General features: G+C 34.7%; 1 protein-coding gene across 1 annotated transcript in view; it reads right to left on the bottom strand.

Moving 5' to 3' along the window:
• The window catches only part of ADGRL3 (adhesion G protein-coupled receptor L3), a 984,355-nt gene that overhangs the window by 393,968 nt on the left and 564,479 nt on the right, over window positions 1–25,908 (bottom strand). Inside the window, exon 6 of the mRNA XM_088836367.1 lies at window positions 2,997–3,106. Coding sequence (XP_088692493.1) covers window positions 2,997–3,106 — 110 coding nt within the window. The remainder of the gene's footprint in view (window positions 1–2,996; window positions 3,107–25,908) is intronic.

Genomic DNA, 25,908 nt, shown 5'->3' with positions numbered 1-25,908 from the left:
TCACTGGGTTGGGGAGATCCCCTGGAGAAGGAAACGGGTACCCATTCTAGTATTCTGGCCTGGAGAATTCCATAGACTGTGTAGCCCATTGGATCACCCACAAAGAGTCCTATAACCAATGTAGTAAATGACATGTAGTAAATGTTAATAAATGTCAGCTCTTTTAATAAGTGAATATTTTCACTTTTGGGAAAACAACAACAACAAACAGTGCTTTTTTATTCTGGAGAAAAGTAAAGGAGCTTATCATCACCTAAATCAGGACTTGTAATAGCCTCCCACTGACTTACCCATGCTAAGACCATTCTAAGGGAAATATATTCTAAGACCCTCAGTGGATCCCTAAAACTGCAAATAGCTGCACCAAACCCCAAATATACTGTTTTTCTTCCTATACATATCTATGATAACACTTAATTTATAAATTAGTCATAATTTTAAAAAATCCATATTTCCAGCATCACTCCTCAGGCACTTTGGGGCCCTTTACTAAGTAAAATATCGGTTACTTGAACACAAGTACTATGATGGTGTGATAGCTATCATCACTAGAAAGCTGAAGTGATGACCCAGATGACTCCTAAGACACTAACAAGTGGGAAGTGAATACAGTAAATATACTAGACAAGAGGATGATTCATGTGTGGGATAGGACAAAAGATTTCATCCAACTACCTAGAATGGCATATTATTTAACACTTAAAAATTGTTTGTTTCTAGAGTTTTCCATTTAATAATTTCAGACTGAGGTTGACCACGGGTAACTGAAATCATGGAAAGTGAAACCACAGATAAAATGGGATAACTGTACTATAGATGAGGGAAAGTTGGTAAAGTGAGATTCAGAAACTTTTAACAGCTTACCTAAGCTAAAGGATCCAGAGTTTTGTTAAGTAACCAGGACCCTGCTACCTGGTCATTTTTCTACTAAACTATCCTACCTTTCAAACAAGTCACTCTATTTTATTTTATGGTTTTCAACTTCTTTTGGATTCTTTTCTTTTAAATTCAAGTTAAATTAACTAAATGAATTTCTAGCTATTCATTATACTTTTAACTGAAACAGACTGAAGATAGTTTAAACAAACATAATCATACTATATCATAGAAATTAAACCATGTATAACCTGGAGAGTGGTTTCACCTGTGTTTATAATTCTTATTTAATGAAATAATCTGATAAATATTCTAATATAGTATGGACATACATGTAAAGTAATCAGTACATTTTTAGGATTATCAGAAACCTGTAAATATAGGATATTCAGGAACCATATTGCCCAAGTCCAAAAATTTATAAGAGAGAGAGGAAATCTGTAGTAAATCACAATCCTTTTATACAAATGTGTGGGAGCAAGTTCTCATTTATATTGAAATGATATAAGAAAATGATTTTTCAGAATGAGTTTGGCACAGGATTTTGGAGTAGTTATCCTCAAAGAAATTTGGAAAAAGCACATAAAATTGAAGAAACAGCTGTGAAATTCTTTAATTTTTAAAAATTGTGTAAAAAACCAATATCCAGCAACCCTTCCTCAGCTTTCATGTTTCAAAATATGAATGTAAGTTTCTTACAATTGTCTCTAAAACTGAAGCACACCTTAATTCATACTTTTTAAAATGCCTTTGGAAGTAGCTATTCTACATTTTTCACATAGATATTATTATTATGCAATCCAAGTATAATTGTCACAGTTCTAAAACAGACTACAAATTTTCATTCTTTAAAAAATCACTGATGAACAATAAATGGTCATTTAGCTTTATATTTTTATAGAATGGTCAGTCCCTAGAGATAACAATATAAGAAGGGGAACCTCAGCTGGGATTTCAATAAAACCTATACACTTATGCTTCTTTATAACAAAGTTAGCCTATAAAACTTCACTAGATATACTTCTAACCAATCACATCTTAAATAAACAAACAATGGAATTTTCTCCTGATTGGTTTCACTATTACTTTTACATTTAAATTCATTTCTTGCTGGCCAAATTTCTCTCTATTATCAGAGTACGCACACTTACAGCTCATAAGCAATGCACTGCTTTTTAAACAAACAGAAATGAGGGAAGCCTAGATATATCTCTTGTCACAGTAAACTTGCTGATCCCCAGACAGTTCGTTTCTTCTAAGATGTCAAAGGATATTGGAACCTGGGATTTGTTTTTGATCCCAGGAGTTTTCTACACCTCTAGGATGAGCTGCATATTTAGTACAAGAATACAGGATTTCCTAAGTGATCTTCACTAAGGTATTCCATGAATAATTAACTAGTTAGATCAAAAATTTTTCTTTTGAGATGGTGATTCTACCTTTGAATTAAAAAAAATAGGAACAAAAATGTTTCATTTTTGAATGTTTGATTTTTCATTATTCCTGAAGGAAAAAAAATAAGTTGTTGGTATATATTTTTTTCTGACATAAAGGTTGCAAAGAGTAACTTCTTGGGAGTATAAAAGATATATTCTAAAGAGCGCTTTATTTCATGTAATTCTTGCATTTTCTATCCAGTCTGTTCCCTCTGGATGAATATTTTTAATTCTCAATATGTTGGCAGCACAGGAAGCTTAGATTTAATTGCTTCTATCAAATTGAAAATGTATCAATTTCTATGCTATTATATATACAGCATATTATTCACTTTTACTGCTGTTTGTTGGAACTAGAGGGATATAGTACTGACATATCATCCATTCATCCTTTTTCCTAAATATTTTATATTCTTGCATTAAGAAAAGAGTTTTAGAATAAGTACTGATTTGATATATAGAAAAATATAGTCAAAATTAAATGCTGCAAGATCATGCTGGCAACATCAAATTAGTCCTAGTGTGAGGACTTGAAATTGAAATTTAATTGAAAAATTAAAATTATCTAGTTTTTAATATAATTTATGTGATTATTTTCATGTTTTATAGAGAATATGTTGTCAATCCATGCAAAACAATGTTAATATCTTTCCTTTTTTAAAAGAAGTACAAGAATATACATACTGTAAGGAACACATTCATACTGCACTTCAAGGTATTTATAGGTTCCCGGACAGGGGTCTGGAAAAACATCAGGACCTGCCACCACTGCACACTGGGTTCTGTTATTGCACCTAAAGTCAAAAGAGAAGAAAAAATAATAAGTGTTTATTTAGTTAAGTAATTATTAAGATAAATACAAATTTTATCTAATAAATACTTTCTAATTACACAGACTTAAGGTTTTGGGTAATTCAGGGTTTTAGGCTTACGAAGGAAATGTCTATAGAATACTTTAAAAAGCTAGATATTAAAAAATGCATTGTTTATTCATAGTAACCAATTGAATATTAGGTTGAGAACAGCATAATATTGAGTTAGAAGTTAAAATACAGCTTAAGCAACATTAACTGGCCCATAGGATATTGTCAATGTGAAGAGAGGACTATTTGGTAGGAAAACACTTTCATTACATATATAGATAATAATAATTAAGAAAATAGAACCACAGAACTTTATTAAGCAGTAGTAAAATAAATTCACTAATTATCATATCACTTTTATAGGTAGTAAACATATGTTTTTGAAACACTTTTAGCTATACCTAAAAAATAAACTCAATAAAAAGTTAACATTTAAATGTCAAAATATATCTAAGAATTTAATTTATATAAATTAGTGTAAAAATACAAAATCCCATAAGTAAGACTTTTTTTAAGAATGGACTCTTATATTCCTCATGATCAGCCAAATAATGGCATTAATGTTGCAGATTGCTATTCACAAAAAATGTCAGCATCTTATAATTTAACATAACTTAAAATCACCAAAGAGAAAGTTCAGACATTACTAATGAAATAGAAAAACAAATTAGGCATCTTTTGTGGCTTTGGGCTAAACAGATTTGGGTTACCTAGATTTATGCATTGGTAAACATACATATCATGAAAATGAGTTTTGCTCTGTAAACAACACTCAATTTCAGAGTGGCCTCATTATAGCAAATTTTACTCAAAACCGTTTTAGACTCAATAATTTATCAATAAGTAGACATTTCTATAGGAGAAGGCAATGGCACCCCACTCCAGTACTTTTGCCTGGAAAATCCCATGGACGGAGGAACCTGGTTTCAGGCCATGGGGTCGCAAAGAGTCGGACACTTTCCCTTTTTTTTTTCTATGAAAAAAATATATATATGGCTTCTCCTACCCAAAAGTATACAGTATGAGACAGTCTCGCTGTCCTTTGCTTTATGTTCTCTTCTTACTATTCTCAGAAATATATCTCAAGCTAGATTTTCTCTCTCTCTGTTTCTTTCTTTTTTTTTTTTTAATTATTTTCTTAATGATATGTTTCATTTCCTGGTATGACCTATAACCTCTGAATCCTTGCTAGGATACTAGCGGGATAAGGAGCATTTAGGGCAGAGTTCATTTTGATTTATAGTGAAAATGGTTTGAGTTTACTTGAGGCTACCATTTGTCAGGCATAATGAGGATTTTATTTATTACCTAAATTAAATGGATTCATTAGTGAATGTCTTAAACTTAAAAATGTATTTTGTATTGTCAATGAAAGAGTAATAAAGGCCAATATTCCATACTCAACAGCTAATTCTGATGGTCAACATACTATAAAATTCTCTTGCATAGATTTAGGTCTAAGAATGATTATCAAACAATTGTATAATAACATTAACATAAATGTGGCTGTCACCAACATACACAGAAAATAGGTGGTGCAAATATTTTAGTGTATTAACATTTTTTAAAAACAGCAGTACTTCCCTATTACATAGAAAAACCGTTTGAGAAAGCTGTCTTAAGTTAAAAGACAAGACTTTTTTTTTTGTAGTTAAGAAATACAATTTTAACATCACAGCTTGAAAAAATAAACTCCTAAATCTGTGTCAGGATTTTATACAATGAGCAGCTATATAAACTCAGTTATATCCAGATGCTTACAGAAAAATCAGTTATTATCAGGAATGAATTCAAAGTAGAAACAATGAAAAATGAAAACATACATGACAAAAACAAGATTATATTTAAATAGTCTAGAAATAAAATACTATTGTTAATCTTAAGCAGTTAAATTATAAGATTGAAATAAATATTATATATATTATATTATATATACATAAATATAATGTTTTGTTTCTTGGCATATTTTCTTACTTCCTATTATCAACCTGTTTCCTAATTACTACAGCTTTATAGTAATGAAATTAATTTAGAATTTGTATTATTCTTATAATTTTCAGATATAAGTGGGCAATTTCAAATTTATATTGTTTAAACAATCAATGTTTGATACTAGCAAACCAAATTACTAGTTATTTATAAGTAGGGCATAAAGGTTAAAATTTGAAATTATGACAGTGTTTGTTTCTAAGAAACTGTCATGAATAAAAACAATTTCACATGGTTATAATTGTACAGATCAGCTTTTAAAATATATTATGCATATTATTTATATCCACCCATCTTACTATCTAAACATGTGAACTGAACATTCTGCATACCATATACTAGTTAATTTACAAAAATACTAATTATTAATGTATATGTAGGAAAAATGAAGGAAGCCACATTTATTATAAACATTAGATGCTGTCATGAGTCCCAAATATCTTATTTAATGGTAACCAAAGAAGAATCAAGAAAGCCTTCTAAATGATGAGACATGAGTTTAAAGAGGTATATAAAAAAAACATACTACATAAATAGTATATTGCAGTTATTTTCATCATTGTTCTATAGAAAAAATGCTTTACAGTATTTTCAAAATAGGTTATATTCTATTACTATTCCTGTATCAAATGCTTTTCATAAATTAAGATCTTTAGAAATCAAAAAGTAGACAACCTCTAGAATATTATTTCTGTATTAGATATATTGCTGCTGCTGCTGCTAAGTCACTTCAGTCGTGTCCGACTCTGTGTGACCCCATAGATGGGAGCCCACCAGGCTCCCCCGTCCCTGGGATTCTCCAAGCAAGAACACTGGAGTGGGTTGCCATTTCCTTCTCCAATGTGTGAAAGTGAAAAGTGAAAGTGAAGTTGCTCAGTCGTGTCCGACCCTTAGCGACCCCACGGACTGCAGCCTACCAGGCTGCTCCATCAATGGGATTGTTTAAAAACTATCTACATTTCAAAAGCTGCAGACTAAAAGTCTATCCTCTTATTTCTCTTTTACAAGTTCAATCACTGTGAGTTAAAATTAAATTAATGTTATATTAAAGATTATTGATCAATATATACCAGTAAGAGAACTACAATTATATCAAAGTTGTCAAAACTAAATTTATTCTGAAATACCTTTGATGATTAAAGCAAAATAAAATAATTGAATGTTCTCATGTGTTCACAATCAGTTTTTTCGTTAATTTCATTTTATTTCAAGTATACATTAAAAAATGCACATCATGAGAAACGCTGGGCTGGAGGAAGCACAAGCTGGAATCAAGATTGCTGGGAGAAATACCAATAAACTCAGATATGCAGATGACACCACCCTGATGACAGAAAGTGAAGAAGAACTAGAGAGCCTCTTGATGAAAGTGAAAGAGGAGAGTGAAAAAGTTGGCTTAAAGCTCAACATTCAGAAAACTAAGATCATGGTATCTGGTCCCATCACTTCATGGCAAATAGATGGGGAAACAGTGGCTGACTTTGTTTTTTGGGGCTTCAAAATCACTGCAGATGGTGATTGCAGCCATGAAATTAAAAGACGCTTACTCCTTGGAAGGAAAGTTATGACCAACCTAGACAGCATATTAAAAGGCAGAGACATTACTTTGCCAACAAAGGTCCATCTAGTCAAGGCTATGGTTTTTCCAGTAGTCATGTATGGATATGAGAGTTGGACTATAAAGAAAGCTGAGCTCAGAAGAATTGATGCTTTTGAACTGTGGTGTTGGAGAAGACTCTTGAGAGTCCCTTGGACTGCAAGGAGATCCAACCAGTCCATCCTAAAGGACACCAGTCCTGGGTGTTCATTGGAAGGACTGATGTTGAAGCTGAAGCTCCAATACTTTGGCCACCTGACATGAAGAGTTGAACCATTTGAAAAGACTCTGATGTTTTGGAAAGATTGAGGGCAGGAGGAGAAGTGGACAACAGAGGATGAGATGGTTGGAGGGCATCACCAACTCAATGGACATGGGTTTGGGTAGACTCCGGCAGCTGGTGATGGACAGGGTGGCCTGGCCTGCTGCGGTTTATAGGGTCGCAAAGAGTCGGACACGATTGACTGAGTAACTGAACTGAACTGATGATGATTTGATGAGTAGACTTGCTGTGAAATATCTAACTGGCCCAATTTTCATTCAGATGTGGTAAGAATCAGGCATTCCAAGGATGCTATGAATTTAAATTAACATGACATAATGATGCCCTCTCAATTCAAGTTGGAATGAAACAATCAGAAAGATGAATCTCTGAACATAAGTTAGAAGGAGTGATAAGACTAATATTTACTTATATATAAGACATAATAGAAGAAAAAAAGACAAAAACATGCCATTTTAATTCAATCCATATACAAAGATTCAAAGTAAGCATAGTTGCCACCTATTGATAAAAGTTAATTTTAAAATATTACATAATATGTTCAATAGGATTGGTCATTAGTACTAAGTTTAAAGCAATATTAGTACTAATTTTAAGGTAATATTGCTTCACTTAGATGTCTTATGATGACTGTCAGGGAAGATACACATAATTACAGGATTATAAATTAGATACAGAATCATTTGTTGCTAACTTATTCATTTTAATAGTATTCATAGCATTATAAGAAAAATTAGTTAAGTATGATAAGGAAAAAGAGATATTGGGCAAAATTTCACCATAATATATTGCAGAAAATAATAAAAATGAAATTCTTAGGTTTATGTACATATCATCTATACAGTAAGTTCTGATTATACAGAAAATAATCAGCCTCTTTTCTGCTAAATTTAATAAAGTGATGTTTGTATTAACTTCCATATCTAGATAAAATTAGCATCCCCTTAGCTGCCATTTAGTTATAAATATTTATAGATGAAGAATATAAAATGAATACTAAACATAACTGTATTTCAAAACATTCTTACATACTAAACATATAAGGATTATATTGGTTGGTTCCATGGCTTTAATAGTCTACTATGGCAAAACTAAAAAAAATGTTTAAAGTATTGTATTTATACACTAAGACTGTTATCTATAGGATTCTCCATTAATAAACCCAATTACATATTTTTATTATGCTCTTAATGTGTACAAAAAATCCAATCCAATAAATATTCAGAAACTTCTCAATTAATTCTTTAGTAATACTAATATATAAAATTCCATTTAAAATCATTGGAATTACAAGATATGACCATGTTTAAAAAAGGTACTTTCTATCTTTTGCTAGCAAAATTAGTCATATGAGTTTATGTTAGTATTTATCACATGACTGATGAGAAAAACATAGACTGAGTATCCCCAAGTAATACAGTATCTAAAATATGGCACATCAATATCTGAACCATATATGAGTAAGGCATTCTGTTCTAAGATTAAAATGTTTTAGATCTATTCAAGAGACGTGGGTTCAATTCCTGGGTTGGGAAGATTCCCTGGAGTAGAAAATGGCAAATCATTCCAGGATTCTTGCCTAAAAAATGTCCACGGAGAGAAGAGCATGGTGGGCTACAGTCCATGGGGTTGCAAAGATTCGAACATGATAGAGTGGCTAAGCACATATATATTATGCAAAAAACAAGGTACTATCCTCACGCTACATTAGTGTTAAAAATCTGAAAGTGGTTTAGGTAATCAGGACTTCCCTGCTGGCTCAGTGATAAAGAATCTGCCTGTCAATGCAGAAGACATGAGTTTGATCTCTGATCTGGGAAGATCCCTCAAAGAAGGAAATGGCAACCCAAACCAGTATTCTTGCCTGGGAAATTTTATGGACAGAGAAGCCTGGATGGTATAGTCCATGGAATTGCAGAGTCAGACACAACTTAATGACTGAACAACAACAAATCAGGGTTATTAGCAACTTTTAATTCTCAGGATGGACTGTAGTGATATACAGAAAACAAATTCATCTATGAACGTCAATAGCATTTTGCTCAATGTCCATAATCAGAACAATTATGTTTTCCTTAAGACAGTACTTTCCTTATGTGTCACTGTCCATTGCTCTGAGGCCTACAAATACAGCATTCAGTTTGGAATTGCTTGGAAAGAATAAGGCAAATATCTTTTCGTAGACTATGAATATATGTATCATAATGGAATCATGCAGGTCTCAATTAGTATGATAACTAAATGGTCAGAGAAAAATAAATCAATATTTTAAAAAATTCACTAATTCTTATAGTTTACCTTTACACTTAAAATTAACAAAGGAATCTGCCAACGTTGTTCACATACACTTTAAGTGACAATTTAAAAAGAGCAACAAAAGTCATAAGTTCTTTATTTGCTGTTTATATTTTTGAGAACAATGATTCTTTTTTCTTTTTATTTATTTATTTTTTATTGGAGGCTAATTATTTTACAATATTATATTGGTTGGTTTTGCCATATATTGACATGAATCCGCCCCAGGTGTACATGAGTTCCCCCTCCTCAACTCCGCTCCCACCTCCCTCCTCCCTTTATCCTCCCTATGGGTCATCCCCGCACACCAGCCCCGAGCATCCAATAACATGCATCGACTCTGAACTGGTGATTCATTTCACATATGACAACATACATGTTTCAATGACATTCTCCCAAATCATCCCACCCTCACCCTCTCCCACAGAGTCCCAAAGGCTGTTCTATACATCTGTGTCTCTTTTGCTCTCTCTTACACAGGGTTATCATTTGCATCTTTCTCAATTCCATATATATGCGTTAGTATACTGTATTGGTGTTTTTCTTTCTGGCTTACTTCACTCTGTATAATAGGCTCCAGTTTCATCCACCTCATTAGAACTGATTCAAATGCATTCTCTTTAATGGCTGAGTAATACTCCATTGTGTATATGTACCAAAGCTTTCTTATCCATTCATCTGCAGATGGACATCTAGGTTGCTTCCATGTCCTCGCTATTATAAATAGTGCTGCAATGAACATTGGAGTACATGTGTCTCTTTCAATTCTGGTTTCCTCAGTGTGTATGCCCAGGAGTGCGATTACTGGATCATATGGCAGTTCTATTTCCAGTTTTTTGAGCAATCTCCACACCGTTCTCCATAGTGGCTGTACTAGTTTGCATTCCCACCAACAGTGTAAGAGGGTTCCCTTCTCTCCACACCCTCTCCACCCTTTATTGCATATAGACTTTTGGATAGCAGCCATTCTGACTGGTGTGAAATGGTATCTCATTGTGGTTTTGATTTGCATTTCTCTGATTATGAGGGAAGTTGAGCATTTTTTCATGTGTTTGTTAGCCATCTTTATGTCTTCTTTGGAGAAATGTCTGTTTAGTTCTTTGGCCCATTTTTTGATTGGGTCATTTATTTTTCTGGAATTGAGCTGCAGGAGCTGCTTGTATATTTTTGAGATTAATCCTTTATCAATTGTTTCATTTGCTATTATTTTCTCCCATTCTGAAGGCTGTCTTTTCACCTTACTTATAGTTTCCTTTGCTGTGCAGAAGCTTTTGATTTTAATTAGGTCCCATTTGTTTATTTTTGCTTTTATTTCCAATATTCGGGGAGGTGGGTCTTGGAGGATCCTGCTGTGATTTATGTTGGAGAGTGTTTTGCCTACATTCTCCTCTAGGAGTTTTATAGTTTCTGGTCTTACATTTAGCTCTCTAATCCAGTTTGAGTTTATTTTGATGGATGGTGTTAGGAAGTGTTCTAGTTTCATTCTTTTACACGTGGCTGACCAGTTTTCCCAGCACCACTTGTTAAAGAGAACATTGATTCTAAATTATAAACTAAAAGTATTGTAATGTCTTACAGAAGACATTGTATCAATGAATTTAAATCAAGTTCTATGATTCACAAGGTAATTCTTTAACCCCAAGTCATTCATATTTTGTATTTTTATATTTTATTTCACATTCTTTACATTAAAAATGTGATATGACACAAGCGAGTAAAAACATGACCAAAATGAGGAGTGAGGAGGAGCACAGAAACTAGGATACTGTTTTAGTTTTCTTGTTGCTTCTTGAACGAATTATCACAAAATAGGTCTGGTGGTAGAAGTCCAAAATAGTCTTCTACGAGTAAGACAAAGGTCTTGGCAGAGTTGGTTCCATAGAGGCTCTGAGAAGAATCTGTTTCCTTGCCTTGTTTTTCCAGTTTCTAGAGGCTTGCCCTCATTCCTTGGCTTGTAGCCCTACACCACATCACCTTTTCCACCCAATTCTGACACAGCACTACCTTCTTCTTTTTTGACCTTCTTGCTCCCCTCTATAAGGACACTGTGATCATATTTAAGGCCCACCTCCATAATCCTGGATGATGCCTCCACCTCAAAAGTCTTAATATTGTTGCATACATAAAAATCTTTTATCCATATAAAGTAAAATTCACAGGTTATGGCAATAAAGATGTCAAGACCATTGAAGAGGTATTATTCAGCCTACCATAAGCACTTAAGCAAAAAGACACTGAAATTGCTTACTGCAGCAGTCACTTTATAGTTGAAAAAAAATACCATAAGAATACAATTTTCCTCTTAGTATTCTTATGCTTTTTTTTCTTTTTAATTGTCATAATTTTCCAGGTTTTATTCTTTTTAATGATTTGGTTACTTTTACATATTGGTTTTCGAGATAAGAGATATGAAAAATTACAGATTATAAAAGCATGGTTGTCATGTAATGGTATATAATGTCATCTATTTAACTTTCCCAAAGTATCTAATGTGATTTTTAAAAAAAGTCCCATTTACATATGTTAAAAGATAAACTAAGACATATTAAAATTTTAAGAATTTATTTGAAAAAAAAATTGATCCAATCAGGCAACATCCAATCTAGCACATAAAAAGGAGATCTGAGGAGCTGTACAAAATGAAAGACTTTTACAGGCAGGAGGGAGTGAAATCAAGGAAGTTATACTGGGCAAAAATGCAGAATAATTATTGCAAGATTACTTTCCTTTAGGTGATGGCAAGGGTCTATGAGCAGAATATCTAAGTATTGTGCATGTCTATGTGTGTTCAGTTGTGTCCAACTCTGCGATCCCGTGGACAGTAGCCCACCAGGGTCCTCTGTCCATGGGATTATCCTGGCAAGAATACTAGAGTGGGTAGCAATTTCCTTCTCCAGGGCATTTTCCCTACCCAGGGATCAAACCCACATCTCCTGCATTGGCAGGCAGATTCTTTACCACTGTGCCACCTGGAAAGATATCAGGCAATTCCCAAATGACTGATTTAAAACTCCATTTCTGGGAAAGCCAAAACTATACTGGGACTAGCCATAAGCAGGAAGATGCATGTTAATATAGCAGAGCATGTTTAGTAGAGCTAAGATGTTAAATGTTTCCATAATATACAGTTTTATTTATTAAAAGGATGCATAGGCCTATACTTACATATATGTTTCAGTACAAATAAATATTTTGATTACAGCTTGGCTAAAAGACCTCATGTTATGCTTGTTATTTTTGGATCACAATGGGATTTTCAGTGGATAAAGTTTATTACAATAATGTGAGAAACTGAGCTAGGTTTGCCTGACCAACAAAGGCAATTATTAAAGCACTTTAAAGAAATTAGGTCATTGTTTCAATTTTTTTATTTCATAAAGTATAAAATATCACAAATAAAACTTCATAAAATGTGAAATATCAAACATTAGGAAATTATTAATAAAACCCAACTGTTGTATTAATTCATGTACCAGTGTTATTATACCTTTATATGAATAAATAAAAAAGTGACTATTTCATGTTTACGGAATTAAATAAACACCTTTAGTTTGACAAAATTCAATTTAATATACTAATTTTCTGCTGCACTAAAAAGATACTATTTGCCTGTGCTCTAAACTATTGCTGTGGCAATTTAAAAAAAGAAATATTTTCAGATTGTCTTACTATATATAGTATGAAAAAGTTTATGAACCTTAAGGGTTTATTACTGGGAATTTTTTTTCAAATTGCCTTAGTAATATTAATAATATTCTTAAAATACAGAAATATGTTTGAAAGTGCAGTAATCTTGCAAGGAAGTCCAATTGTCAAATATTCCACACATCTCTGGGTAATATTTGATAGAACAAATTATCATAATCATCAGTCAGCATCCACAGAATATTTATGGAGCCCATTCCAAAAACAAAATGATTAGCTATGTCAGACATGAATACAATTCATAGAAGCATGCATTCACAATAAATGGAAATGTACATTTAAAATTAACATGCTCACAAGCATTGCTTGGAAAAGCATTTCAGTTCTGAGTTATGTGCCAGTGATTTCTAAGCTGTAATCTTCTAGTACTGGCTGAATGCTACAACAATGGATATACAGAATTATGACAAACTTCTCATTTAAAAATAATTGGAATTGCCTCTGTATTAGTTTGTTAACCATCTGCTTGAAGCCGCATGTCAGAACTGAACATTTTTGAAGTTGCATGTTTGGTTAACCAAATAAATCAGTGTGTGTCTGAATACTTTACCTTAAAGTATAATAAATAGAGGTATAACTTGTTTTCTTCTAAAAGAGGAACAATATTTGCATGTATGTATTTTTCTTATTGAAGACAATGTTCACTTCGCGGACAAATTTTCTTTTTTTTTAAGTTAAAAACAGACATAACTGATTACACTTCCTGTGAGTGCAGCAAAGCATTCTTCTCTTCCCCAAGCTACAAGAACGCCCTAGGGGCCAAGACAGGACTAAGACTAGAGACGTCATACTAACTCAGTTTAGTATTTTGTCTTCTCAATGTGTAATATTTTCAGATCAAGCTATTTATGTGTGATAAAAACAAAAAGGAATAAAATCAAATCCAGAGAAAGAAAATTGCAAAGAAATGATATTTTACTAATGTTGGCTCCTGAAATCACTTAACATGAAAGCCTATGAAAGGAAAGACATGAGCTCAGAAAGATGTCTTTGATTTCTTCACATTTGCTTTCAATGAAGTGCCAAATAAAAGCAAATGAATAACTTTGTGTGTATGTGTGCACATGCCTAGAATTATTAGAATGCATATAAGAAGACTTCCAAAGGAGAATACACAGCATAAATAAACTTTCATGTCTAACTGTCCTCATACATGGACTTTTTGAAGAGTGCAAGAGTAAGATTTATATTACACAAAAATAATTGTAGCCATCTTTATGGTTTGTGAGTATAATATACATGGCACAGTAAAATAAACTGTGAAAGAAAGCCCACATGTGCCAGTTTTGGAAGACCACCAATTCTCACAGGTCTGACTCCTCTAAGATGCTTCATCTCTCCTTTCTGGTATCTGGCCTGGTTGGGCTGGCTCTTTTGAATTAGGTCCAGTCATGACCTCAGACAGAGACTCTTCTATAGTGTACATCCTGCCTGCTTTGAATTAAGGTATTTCCAGGAAGCAATAAGTACAAGATGCTGCTGCTGCTGCTGCTAAGTCACTTCAGTCGTGTCCGACTCTGTGTGACCGCTGAGACGGAAGCCCTCCAGGCTCCCCCGTCCCTGGGATTCTCCAGGCAAGAACACTGGAGTGGGTTGCCATTTCCTTCTCCAATGTGTGAAAGTGAAAAGTGAAAGTGAAGTCGCTCAGTCGTGTCCGACCCTTAGCAACCCCACGGACTGCAGCCTACCAGGCTCCTCCATCCATGGGATTTTCTAGGCAAGAGTACTGGAGTGGCTTGCCATTGCCTTCTCCAAAGTACAAGATAAATGCAAGGACATTTCTACTATTATCAGAATACTTTAGGCTGTAAAAAAAAAAAAAGCAAATTTAAATTAAAGTGGCTTAAAAATAAGGGTTGTATCATCTCACATATTAAATTTGGAAGATGAATTGATTCAAATTCATTAATTCAGAGATTTAACACTGAACATATAACATCATGGCTCTGACGTGGATTCTGTGAAATTTTATTGGATTTATGTCCTATGGTCTTAAAATGGACACTGTATTTGTAGTTCTTACATGAATAAGTTAAATCCAAAAAAGTAAAGTTCCTACCTTGTGTCTCATTTTAAGAGTAAGGATATTCTACACCAAAAGCCACTCCATAGCAGCCCTTAAAGGACAATGGCCCAAATGAAAAAAAATGCCTATGCCTAAAACAATCACACAAGGGGAATCCACATGACTGGTTTTACCCAGTGAGGGTTCATCATCAGAGGGCTAGAGAGGCAAGCAGTCTCTTTTGATGCACTAGCCACTTACAGAAGAGGGAAGAAACTGTGGTTGCTAGTGAGGATGGGTTTGTCACAAGCAAACATTTAGATATATCATTCTCTCAAGATCCCTTCTTTAGTGAAAATCATCTCATATTTAAAATATTATAAAGTCTTCAGCGCAGCTATGAAAAATATTGGGATATAAAAATAAGTCTTTTTTCAAATTTAAAACACAACAGTTTATTTTGAAAGCATGTATATAGTATATGCATTCTAAGGTACAGAGTCTGGGTAAATATATTAAAATGCATGCCTACTGTGGGATGCTAGACAGCCTTTAATGGTAAAGCAACTGAAACTGCAATACTTTGGCCACCTCATGCGACGAGTTGACTCACTGGAAAAGACTCTGATGCTGGGAAAGGTTGGGGGTGGGAGGAGAAGGGGACGACTGAGAATGAGATGGCTGGATGGCATCACCAACTCTGTGGACATGAGTTTGGGTGAACTCCGGGAGTTGGTGATGGACAGGGAGGCCTGGCGTGCTGTGATTCATGGGGTCGCGGAGAGTCGGACACGACTGAGCGACTGAACTGAACTGAACTCTTCCTTTACTAATCTGAAAAAAAACCCAAAACCTCCAGATTTACATTTTAAATAACACATTAAACATATGTATAGTTGAATGTATGTTTATATTTAGGGAATATCTAGAAAGGATCTGCAGCAACAGCGATTATCAATGAGATATGGAATAAGTGTGAGTTCTCAATTTCTTAGTAGATACTATGTTTTTTAAAACAAAGTAACCTAGATGTCCATCTGCAGACGAATGGATAAGAAAGCTTTGGTACATATACACAATGGAGTATTACTCAGCCATTAAAAAGAATGCATTTGAATCAGTTCTAATGAGGTGGATGAAATTAGAGCCTATTATACAGAGTGAAGTAAGCCAGAAAGAAAAACACCAATACAGTATACAAACGCATATATATGGCATTTAGAAAGATGGAAATGACAACCCTGTATACGAGACAGCAAAAGAGACACTGATATATAGAACAGTCTTTGGGACTCTGTGGGAGAGGGTAAGGGTGGGATGATTTGGGAGAATGTCATTGAAACACGTATGTTGTCATATGTGAAACGAATCACCAGTTCAGGGTCGATGCATGTTATAGGATGCTCGGGGCTGTTGTTCAGAGATGACCCAGAGGGAGGATAAAGGGAGGAGGGAGGTGGGAGGGGGGTTCAGGAGGGGGAACTCATGTAAACCCAGGGTGGATTCATGTCAATGTATGGCAAAACCAACCAATATAATATTATAAAATAATAAAAATAAAAAAATAAAACAAAGTGAATATTTACTGTTTCATGTGAATATTTCAAAGTCGATATTTATGCTTCAAAGTGTACATAAAATTCATATAAAATGACAATTTTTTTAGGATTATCCATACTAACTACTTCATATTCTGATAAATTGTAACTCCAAAAATTTTATGTAATGCCATCTATACAGTACAGGTTTCTTAAGTTCAGTTTCAATTCAGTTGCTCAGTTGTGTCCGATTCTTTGCGAACCCATGGACTGCAGCACACCAGACCTCCCTGTCCATCACCAACTCCCAGAGTTTACTCAAACCCATGTTCATCAAGTCGGTGATGCCATCCAACCGTCTCATCCTTTATTGTCCCCTTCTCCTCTCGCCTTCAATTTTTCCCAGCATCAGGCTCTTTTCAAATGAGTCAGTTCTTTGCATCAGGGTGGCCAAAGTATTGGAGCTTCATCTTCAACATCAGTCCTTCCAGTGAATATTCAGAACTGATTTCCTTTAGGATTGACTGGTTGGTTCTCCTTGTAGTCCAAAGGACTCTCAAGAGTCTTTTCCAACACCACAGTTCAAAAGCATCAATTCTTCGGCGCTCAGCTTTCTTCGCAGTCCAACTCTCACATCCATACATGATTAGTGGAAAAACCATAGCTTTGACTAGACAGACCTTTGTTGGCAAAGTAATGTCTCTGCTTTTTAATATGCTGTCAAGGATGGTCATAGGTTTTCTTCCAAGGAGCAACTGTCTTTTAATTTCTTAAGTTTTATTTATATGAAACAAAGTCTCTCCTATATTTATTATACATCTCTCTCCCTCTAAAACATTACATTTATTTTTAGTATTGAGGGGAGAAATAGCCTTTCTAGAGACAATGTGCAGGTGTAGGTCACCTAGGAACTCTGGCATAATGAAAACCTATCTTGCCACATGTCTGGAAAGCTTATACATATCATTCACAACTGGATAATCTCTGCAACAGTCCCTAAGGAACTTAAGATAATAGCAATGTTAGTTGATTCATTTTAGAATGACTATGATGACAATTTTTGACAACTTTAAAGGCATTCATTGTGTTCAGGGACTTTTCACATTTGTCCTTTGAAAATTGTGGCCCTTATTCCATATATGAGAGAAATATATTCAAGTGGAATATACTACTCAATCCAACACAGTGATTATCTGAGATATATGATTCTTAATTTATGCATGATTGGGAAAGCCACCAATAATTTAAGGTTTGCAGTAAAAGTAAAAGGGAAGAAAAAATCTGGTAAAATAGCTTTCCTTTAAAGATAGTAAGCAAAAGGTAAACACAATTCATTTATTTTCTTGGTTTCCAGGTTGCCTTTTTTAGTGACTGGCACTTGGTGTTTCTTTTTGCATATGATCATAGATAGATAGATATTTAACAAATAATCTACACATTTTGAAGTTTAAGTGAAAGGACTTTGTATTACTGAAACCAAAAAGATTAAATACATGTTTTATTAACATTCTTTATTAATATGAAATCACATATATGAAATAGAAATAAAATATGTAATACAATGCATAAGGCACAATTCTAAAATATTTGTAATGAAACATATGGTTATTACTTTATGTTTTAAACTTGAGAGATAAAAAAATAAGTAAATATAAATATAATTAAACATTTGTTACACTACTCTTTAAGAATTGCTTCCTTTCAGAGAAAGATATTTATAAATATTTATAACTAATAAACACACAATAAAAACAGTTCTTTATGGATACCTACTTTGTGCCTACCATGTACTAGACTTTTTATTATTCAAATACAGCACTTAACTAAGAGAATGTTCTGATGTAAGCCAATGGTTTCCAATTTTTTTTCAAGGATATAGACTTCCTTTTTAAGAAAAATTCTGTTCTACTATAGAATAGTAGTTGCAGTTTCATTGCTTTTTGATTAAAAAACCTACCATGGGAAGTGATCATTTTATTTTTACTATTTTTAAATGTATTTATATTACATTAGTCAAATAATCTTATACACACTTGAAAATATGCAAAATGCACAAAGGAAGATTTCAGGTTATGGAGAATGCTTGATATGTGGAATAAGTTTAAGGTACTTAAAAAGTCCACAGCCAAGAGTTTAGATACCATTAGAAATATAGAAAGTATCCTAGAAGTAAGCTCAGAAGTCTATACTATGGTGAAAAATAACACAAAATATGTAATCTCTTAGGGTCTCACTTTCTACATATTTGTAATTATAATCTATGATTATTTAAAGACTCAAAAACAATACTATATAGGATAATGCAATATATAACACAGGATGGTGTAGGTATTCATAAATGCCGGATTCATAAATCAAAGATATATGATAATTAATGTTAAAAATGTAAGAAATTATTGAAAATATAAAAACAAAATAAATTCTACAAAGCCTTCACTGTGGAATTCCAAGTAAAATGAAACAAATTCACAGACAACCAAGCAAAGCACTTTATGTCCAAACCTCACAATTTCATTTTTGAACAGCTGGGTCAATGTAGAAAGTTACTCAGAAGAAAGAAGTCACTAAGCTTCTTCCACTAAGAAGCCATTGTGCACTTCACTTCGCTTCTCTTCTGTCAATAAAAGTCATTTATATACAGTGATTTTTATATCACTGTGCTATTAGATCATCTTCATGAATAGTTTAATTAAAATACTCTTGATTAATGGGGACAAAATTAGGAACCTATTTAGTTTGGGTTTGGAGAATTGTGCTGCATTTGAAGACCCTATCCACCTCCAAAAACACACAATATTTTCGACATTATAGAATAATCCATGAATACAGAAAATGATTAAGAAATAGTTGTTGATTATTAGTTGCTAAGGGAACTAATACATGTAGATGAAGTTGGAGAAAGTAAGACTAAAATTACATATAAGCTTTAAGAAAAAAATTTAAATTAAAAGACCATTTTCAAAGTAACAATTATGCAAGTAAACCATTTATCCTTCTGAGTTTTACTCCACTCATGTGTAAATCTACTGTTACAGGGCTTCACCTCCCTATATGAAAGGCATGAAGTGGGGAACAGTGAGGAAAATGTAAATATTTTATAATTGCAGGGTATAATAACTTCAGTAGAGGTCTCACTGAGGTACGCATTTACCGAGAAAGGCATGTAAAAGCTCCTATGTTTTTAAAAATATCATTCTACTGAATTCTAAAATTTTAGATTTCAATGTAGGAAATGGCTTCCCTTTAGATGATGAAGAATCTGCCTGTGATGCAGGAGACCTGGGCTTGATCCCTGGGTCAGGAAGATCCCCTGGAGAAGGGAATGGCATCCCACTCCAGTATTCTTGCCTGAAGAATCCCATGAACAGAGGAGCCCAGCAGGCTACAGTCCATGGGGTCACAAAGATCTGGACATGACGGAGTGACTAACATATGCATAGGAAATGGCAACATACTCCAGTATTCTTGGACAAAGGAGACAATTCCATGGACAAAGGAGTCTGGTGGGCTATAGTCCATGGAGGCACAAGAGTCAGAAATGACTGAGCACACTCACACATCCACATCATGATATCTGCCATTTGATAACAGGTTCAAAAATTCATTCAACACTGCTTCCTAAACCTCTTTCTCGTCCTTCCCAACATTTAATCAGCCCCATACCTGTGTGTTCAACCCCATCTCCAGCATCCCTTCTTAACCAGATTAACTACTACTGCTTTATCTCTGCTTTTCTCATAATCCTTATTTGACTTTCATGGCCCTTCATTTCCTTCAGATTAAGAACTAAACATGACACATCAGTCTCTTCATAAGTAGACTCTACTTTCTAAATTAAGTCTGACGGTTCTGGAAGGGAAAGCGAATGATGCCTGAAAATGAATCAGTAAGTTATAACTTTTTTATTTATATTTTATAGATAAGCATGAAGTAATTAGATATTTTCCCCAAAGCTACACTAACAATGAGGACCCAGGGAAAAGAACTATATTCTCTTTGTTTCTAATTCAAGGTATTTCTCTGTTCTTTCTCTTTGTAGTAATGAAAAAGTAATCAGATCACTGGGTATTATGTGACATTATCAACTCTTGGAATCTTTTGTATCACAAAACCTATTTTTAAATAGTGAACAATAATATGCTTACTTAATTGACATGTATTAAAATCTTATCATGTGTCCTGTGCTAGGAAGACAAAGAGATTAGACTTGGCACATGCTCTAGAGAGTTTGAAATCTATTAGAGGAGATACATGAACAAGTTATTAAAACATGATGAGTTAAATGCAAAAACAGTTGTATGACAGGTGATATGAAAGTACACATGACAGTCACTATTGTTGGTGGAATTGTGTCTTTCAAAAAATGTGTTTAAGTGCTAAACCCCAAGTACCTAAGAATGTGACCTAATTTGGACTTAGAATTGTTGCAGATGCAACTAGGAAAAATGAGATCTGCCTGGAGTAGGGTGGGTCTTTAATCTGATATCACATTATAGGGAAATTTGGACACACAGTAGAATATCATACTATAACTGAGGCAGAGATTAGAGTGATGAGGCTGCAAACCAAGGAGTACCAAGTTTGATGGCTACCAACAGAAGCTAGGAAGGCAAGGAAGGATTCTTTCCAGGACCTCAGACCCATGACATTTAGCATATATGACTTTCAGAACAGCGACAGAATTTTCATTGTTTTAAGCCACCTAGTTTATGGTACTTTATTTTGGCAACCCTAGGAAATATAGATATCTAATAGGACAGCGGATATCAGGGCAGCTTTCCTGGATATGACATCAAAATTGAGTGTTAAGAGATGAATAATAGTCACCTTGGTGAAATTACTAGAAGAAAAGAGCAGGCATTTCAGACAGATGACAAGAGAAAGAAAATTGAAACTACATACAGATCTAGAAGCCATTTTGTGCCCTTGGAGTAGAAGACACAGTCTGACAACAGAAGAGGTCAGAGAGGCAAACAGAGTCTCAAGCACAGAGATTTTGTATAACATGTTAATAAAGAGAGTAGCTAACATGAATCGATTGCTTCCTCCGAGTTCAACACTGTGCAAAGTGCTCTCTGTGCATTATCTTGTAATAATCTTCACAATGACCTTAATAGGATTGTATACAGTGTATATGAGAAAAGCAAGGCTTGAAAAATTGTTATCTGTGTACACATTATCCAGCTAGTTATTAAAGGAGTCTGGAGTCAGTCTATTTGGTTAAGTGAGATCCCAGAAAGTGTTACAAGCAAGGAAGTATTGGGTTGGCAAAAAAACTTTGTTCATGATTTCCTTAACCTCGTATGGGAAAACCTTAATGAACTTTTTTGTCCATCCAATAATAAGCTGTCATTACTTTTGATATAGGTTAATCTGACATTTCTATAGAAAATGAATCTGAAGTACAGGCTTATAGGCATAGGGACTGTATAACAGAGATGGAGAAATAGATGAATTCAGAATATATTTAAGGTGGCAAAACTGAAAAGTCGTGATAATTGGTTGAAATGTCAAGACTTAAAAGGAGGGAGGAGCCAAGGTTGAAGACTCTAGCTTTGGAAATTAAATGTCTGGTGGTGGAACAACACAAGAAGGCAGAGAATAGAGGGAGGGGATATATCTATACTTATGACTGATTCATGTTGCTGTATGGCAGAAACAATACAACATTATAAAGCAATTATCCTCCAATTATTAAAAAAATTAAAAAGAAGGCAGAGACCACAAGAAGGGATATAATTTATAGTAGATCTACATTAGGAAAATGATACATAAAGCACTGGTTCTGGGTTGATGTGTATTTTGTGACCCTATGAATGGTAGCCTGCCAGGTGTCTCTGTCCATGGAAATCTCCAGGCCAGTATACAGGAGTGGGTAGCCATTCCTTTCTCCAGGGGATCAATCTTCCCAATCCAGGCATCAAACCCAGGTCTTCCACATTGCAGGTAGATTCTTTACCATCTGAGCCACCAGGGAAGCTCCTGTGGACAATAGTAACTCTAAATAGCTGATGGTAAACCTCCAACATCCTTCAACAAGCACTTTTCCTCTGCTATATTCTACTGTAAGGTATCACTCTGTTAAACAGACACCAAACAGACTCTCTTGTTCTCCAAATGTTTACCATTATCCTTAAAGAGATTAAGATATAAACCTAAAATTCATATGTCAAAAGAAATATCTGGGGTATACACCCTTTGGTTTTCTAATACATAATATGAAATGTTTAACAATTTCTATTGCAATATACACATTCAAATAACCAGATTTTGTTGTTTGTTCATTCTCAAAGAAAGAAACATTTTCAAAATTAGTCAGAAAGATTCACATTTCTAAGAAGAACAAATATTAGAAGTGGTTGAGGCAGTCGGTTAGCTACAGAATTAAAAGGAAAATATTGTTTCTTGACACTGGTGTTAAATGAGAATTTTTACAACAGATTTTAAAGAATTGGGTCTCCAGAGAGAACAGGACCTAAGTGAATAAAATCCCATATATCAGATATGGATTAAAGTTACTATCAGATAGCAATATATTTTTGAACATATGCAATTATAAATAAACATTTCTAAGGCGTATATGTCCATACCATTTCTGTCCTTTATTGAGCCCATCTTTGCATGAAATGTTCCCTTGGAATCTCTAATTTCTTGAAGAGATCTCTTGTTTTTCCTATTCTGTTGTTTTCCTCTATTTCTTTGCATTGATCACTGAGGAAGGCTTTCTTATATCTCCTTGCTATTCTTTGGAACTCTGCATTCAGATGCTTATCTTTCCTTTTCTCCTTTGCTTTTCGCTTCTCTTCTTTTCACAGCTATTTGTAAGGCCTCCTCAGACAGCCATTTTGCTTTTTTGCATTTCTTTTCCATGGGGATGGTCTTGGTCCCTGTCTCCTGTACAATGTCACGAACCTCCGTCCAATTTCATCATGCACTCTATCTATCAGATCTAGTCCCTTAAATCTATTTCTCACTTCCACTGTATAATCATAAGGGATTTGATTTAGGTCATATCTGAATGGTCTAGTGGTTTTCCCTACTTTCTTCAATTTAAGTCTGAATTTGGCAATAAGGACCTAACAGAAGCAGAAGATATTAAGAAGAGGTGGCAAGAATACACAGAAGAACTGTACAGAAAAGATCTTCATGACCAAGATAATCACAATAACGTGATCACTGACCTAGAGCCAGACATCTTGGAGTGTGAAGTCAAGTGGGCCTTAGAAAGCATCACTATGAACAAAGCTAGTGGAGGTGATGGAATTCCAGTAGAGCTATTTCAAATCTTGAAAGATGATGCTGTGAAAGTGCTGCACTCAATATGCCAGCAAATTTGGAAAATTCTGCAGTGGCCACAAAACTGGAAAAAATCAGTTTTCATTCCAATCCCAAAGAAAGGCAATGCCAAAGAATGCTCAACTACCGCACAGTTGCACTCATCTCACACACTAGTAAAGTCATGCTCAAAATTCTCCAAGCCAGGCTTCAATATGTGAACCGTGAACTCCCAGATGTTCAGGCAGGTTTTAGAAAAGGCAGAGGTACCAGAGATCAAATTTCCAACATCCGCTGGATCATGGAGAAAGCAAGAGAGTTCCAGAAAAACATCTATTTCTGCTTCATTGACTATGCCAAAGCCTTTGACTGTGTGGATCACAATAAACTGTGGAAAATTCTGAAAGAGATGGGAATACCAGACCACCTGACCTGCCTCTTGAGAAACCTGTATGCAGGTCAGGAAGCAACAGTTAGAACTGGACATGGAAAAACAGACTGGTTCCAAATAGGAAAAGGAGTACATCAAGGCTGTATATTGTCACCCTGCTTATTTAACTTATATGCAGAGTACATCATGAGGAACGCTGGGCTGGAAGAAGCACAAGCTGGAATCAAGATTGCTGGGAGAAATATCAATAACCTCAGATATGCAGATGACACCACCCTTATGGCAGAAAATGAAGAGGAACTCAAAAGCCTCTTGATGAAAGTGAAAGAGGAGAGTGAAAAGCTTGGCTTGAGGCTCAACATTCAGAAAACAAAGATCATGGCATCTGGTCCCATTACTTCATGGAAAATAGATGGAAAAACAGTGGAGACAGTGTCAGACTTTACTTTTTTGGGCTCCAAAATCACTGCAGATGCTGATTGCAGCCATGAAATTAAAAGATGCTTACTCCTTGGAAGGAAAGTTATGACCAACCTAGATAGTATATTAAAAAGCAGAGACATTACATTGCCAACCAAGGTCCGTCTAGTCAAGGCTATGGTTTTTTCCGTGGTCATGTATGGATGTGAGAGTTGGACTGTGAAAAAAGCTGATTGCCGAAGAATTGATGCTTTTGAACTGTGGTGCTGGAGAAGATTCTTGAGAGTCCATTGTATTGCAAGGAGATCCAACCAGTCCATTCTAAAGGAGCTCAATCCTGGGTGTTCATTGGAAGGACTGATGCTAAAGCTGAAACTCCAATACTTTGGCCACCTCATGTGACGAGTTGACGCACTGGAAAAGACTCTGATGCTGCGAAATATTAGGGGCAGGAGGAGAAGGGGACGACAGAGAATGAGATGGCTGGATGGCATCACTGACTCAATGGACATGAGTTTGAGTGAACTCCGGGAGTTGGTGATGGACAGGGAGGCCTGGCGTGCTGTGATTCATGGGGTCGCAAAGAGTCGGACACGACTGAGCGACTGAACTGAACTGAAGGCGTATATGTATGTCTGTAGCATTAGCTCTTGAGGATTATAATGTGTGATCATGTTGCAGAGATGATAGGCAGTCCCTAAAGACAGGGAAGAAGGTGGCTGTTTCCTTCTGCACCATTCCCTGTGGTCTAATTACACAGCAATACTTTCCTCAGCTTGAGGGAATGGCACTCCCATTGAGGCTTCTCAGCTGGAAGCAAGTTACATAAAAGTGATGGAAAGAAAATGGTGACGCCTGAAGGAAAGTATAAGAATGGACAGAAGCAAAGGTGAAAAAAATTATGCTTTTTACTGCTTACCATATTTCAAAATTTTATTTCACCTGATAAGTAAATAGACTTTTACAAATATATCAAAAGGGTCAACATTAGGCAAATGTATGGAGACTGAAGAATGTGTTTGCTACTTTTACAAGGGAAGAAGAGTACTGGAAGTCTGCATTACTAGCACATCAACAGAGAAAAATCAGTGGAAGTTCAGCAAAGAGGGAAACAGCAGGGGATAAAAGTTAAGTAGCAGCAATGGCTAAGTGAAAATGAAATATCTAAATGGACATGAACAAGGAGTCAACTAACAAGTATAACCTGGGTGAGGAGGCAGAAAAAGTTAGGAAAT

The sequence above is a fragment of the Moschus berezovskii genome, chromosome 5 (assembly GCF_049115385.1).
Source record: "Moschus berezovskii isolate FMDL1 chromosome 5, NW_MosBer_1.0, whole genome shotgun sequence".
In the NCBI taxonomy this organism is placed as follows: domain Eukaryota; kingdom Metazoa; phylum Chordata; class Mammalia; order Artiodactyla; family Moschidae; genus Moschus; species Moschus berezovskii.
The sequence above is the reverse complement of the archived record's forward strand: the minus strand, read 5'-3'. Positions and strand labels throughout refer to the sequence as shown.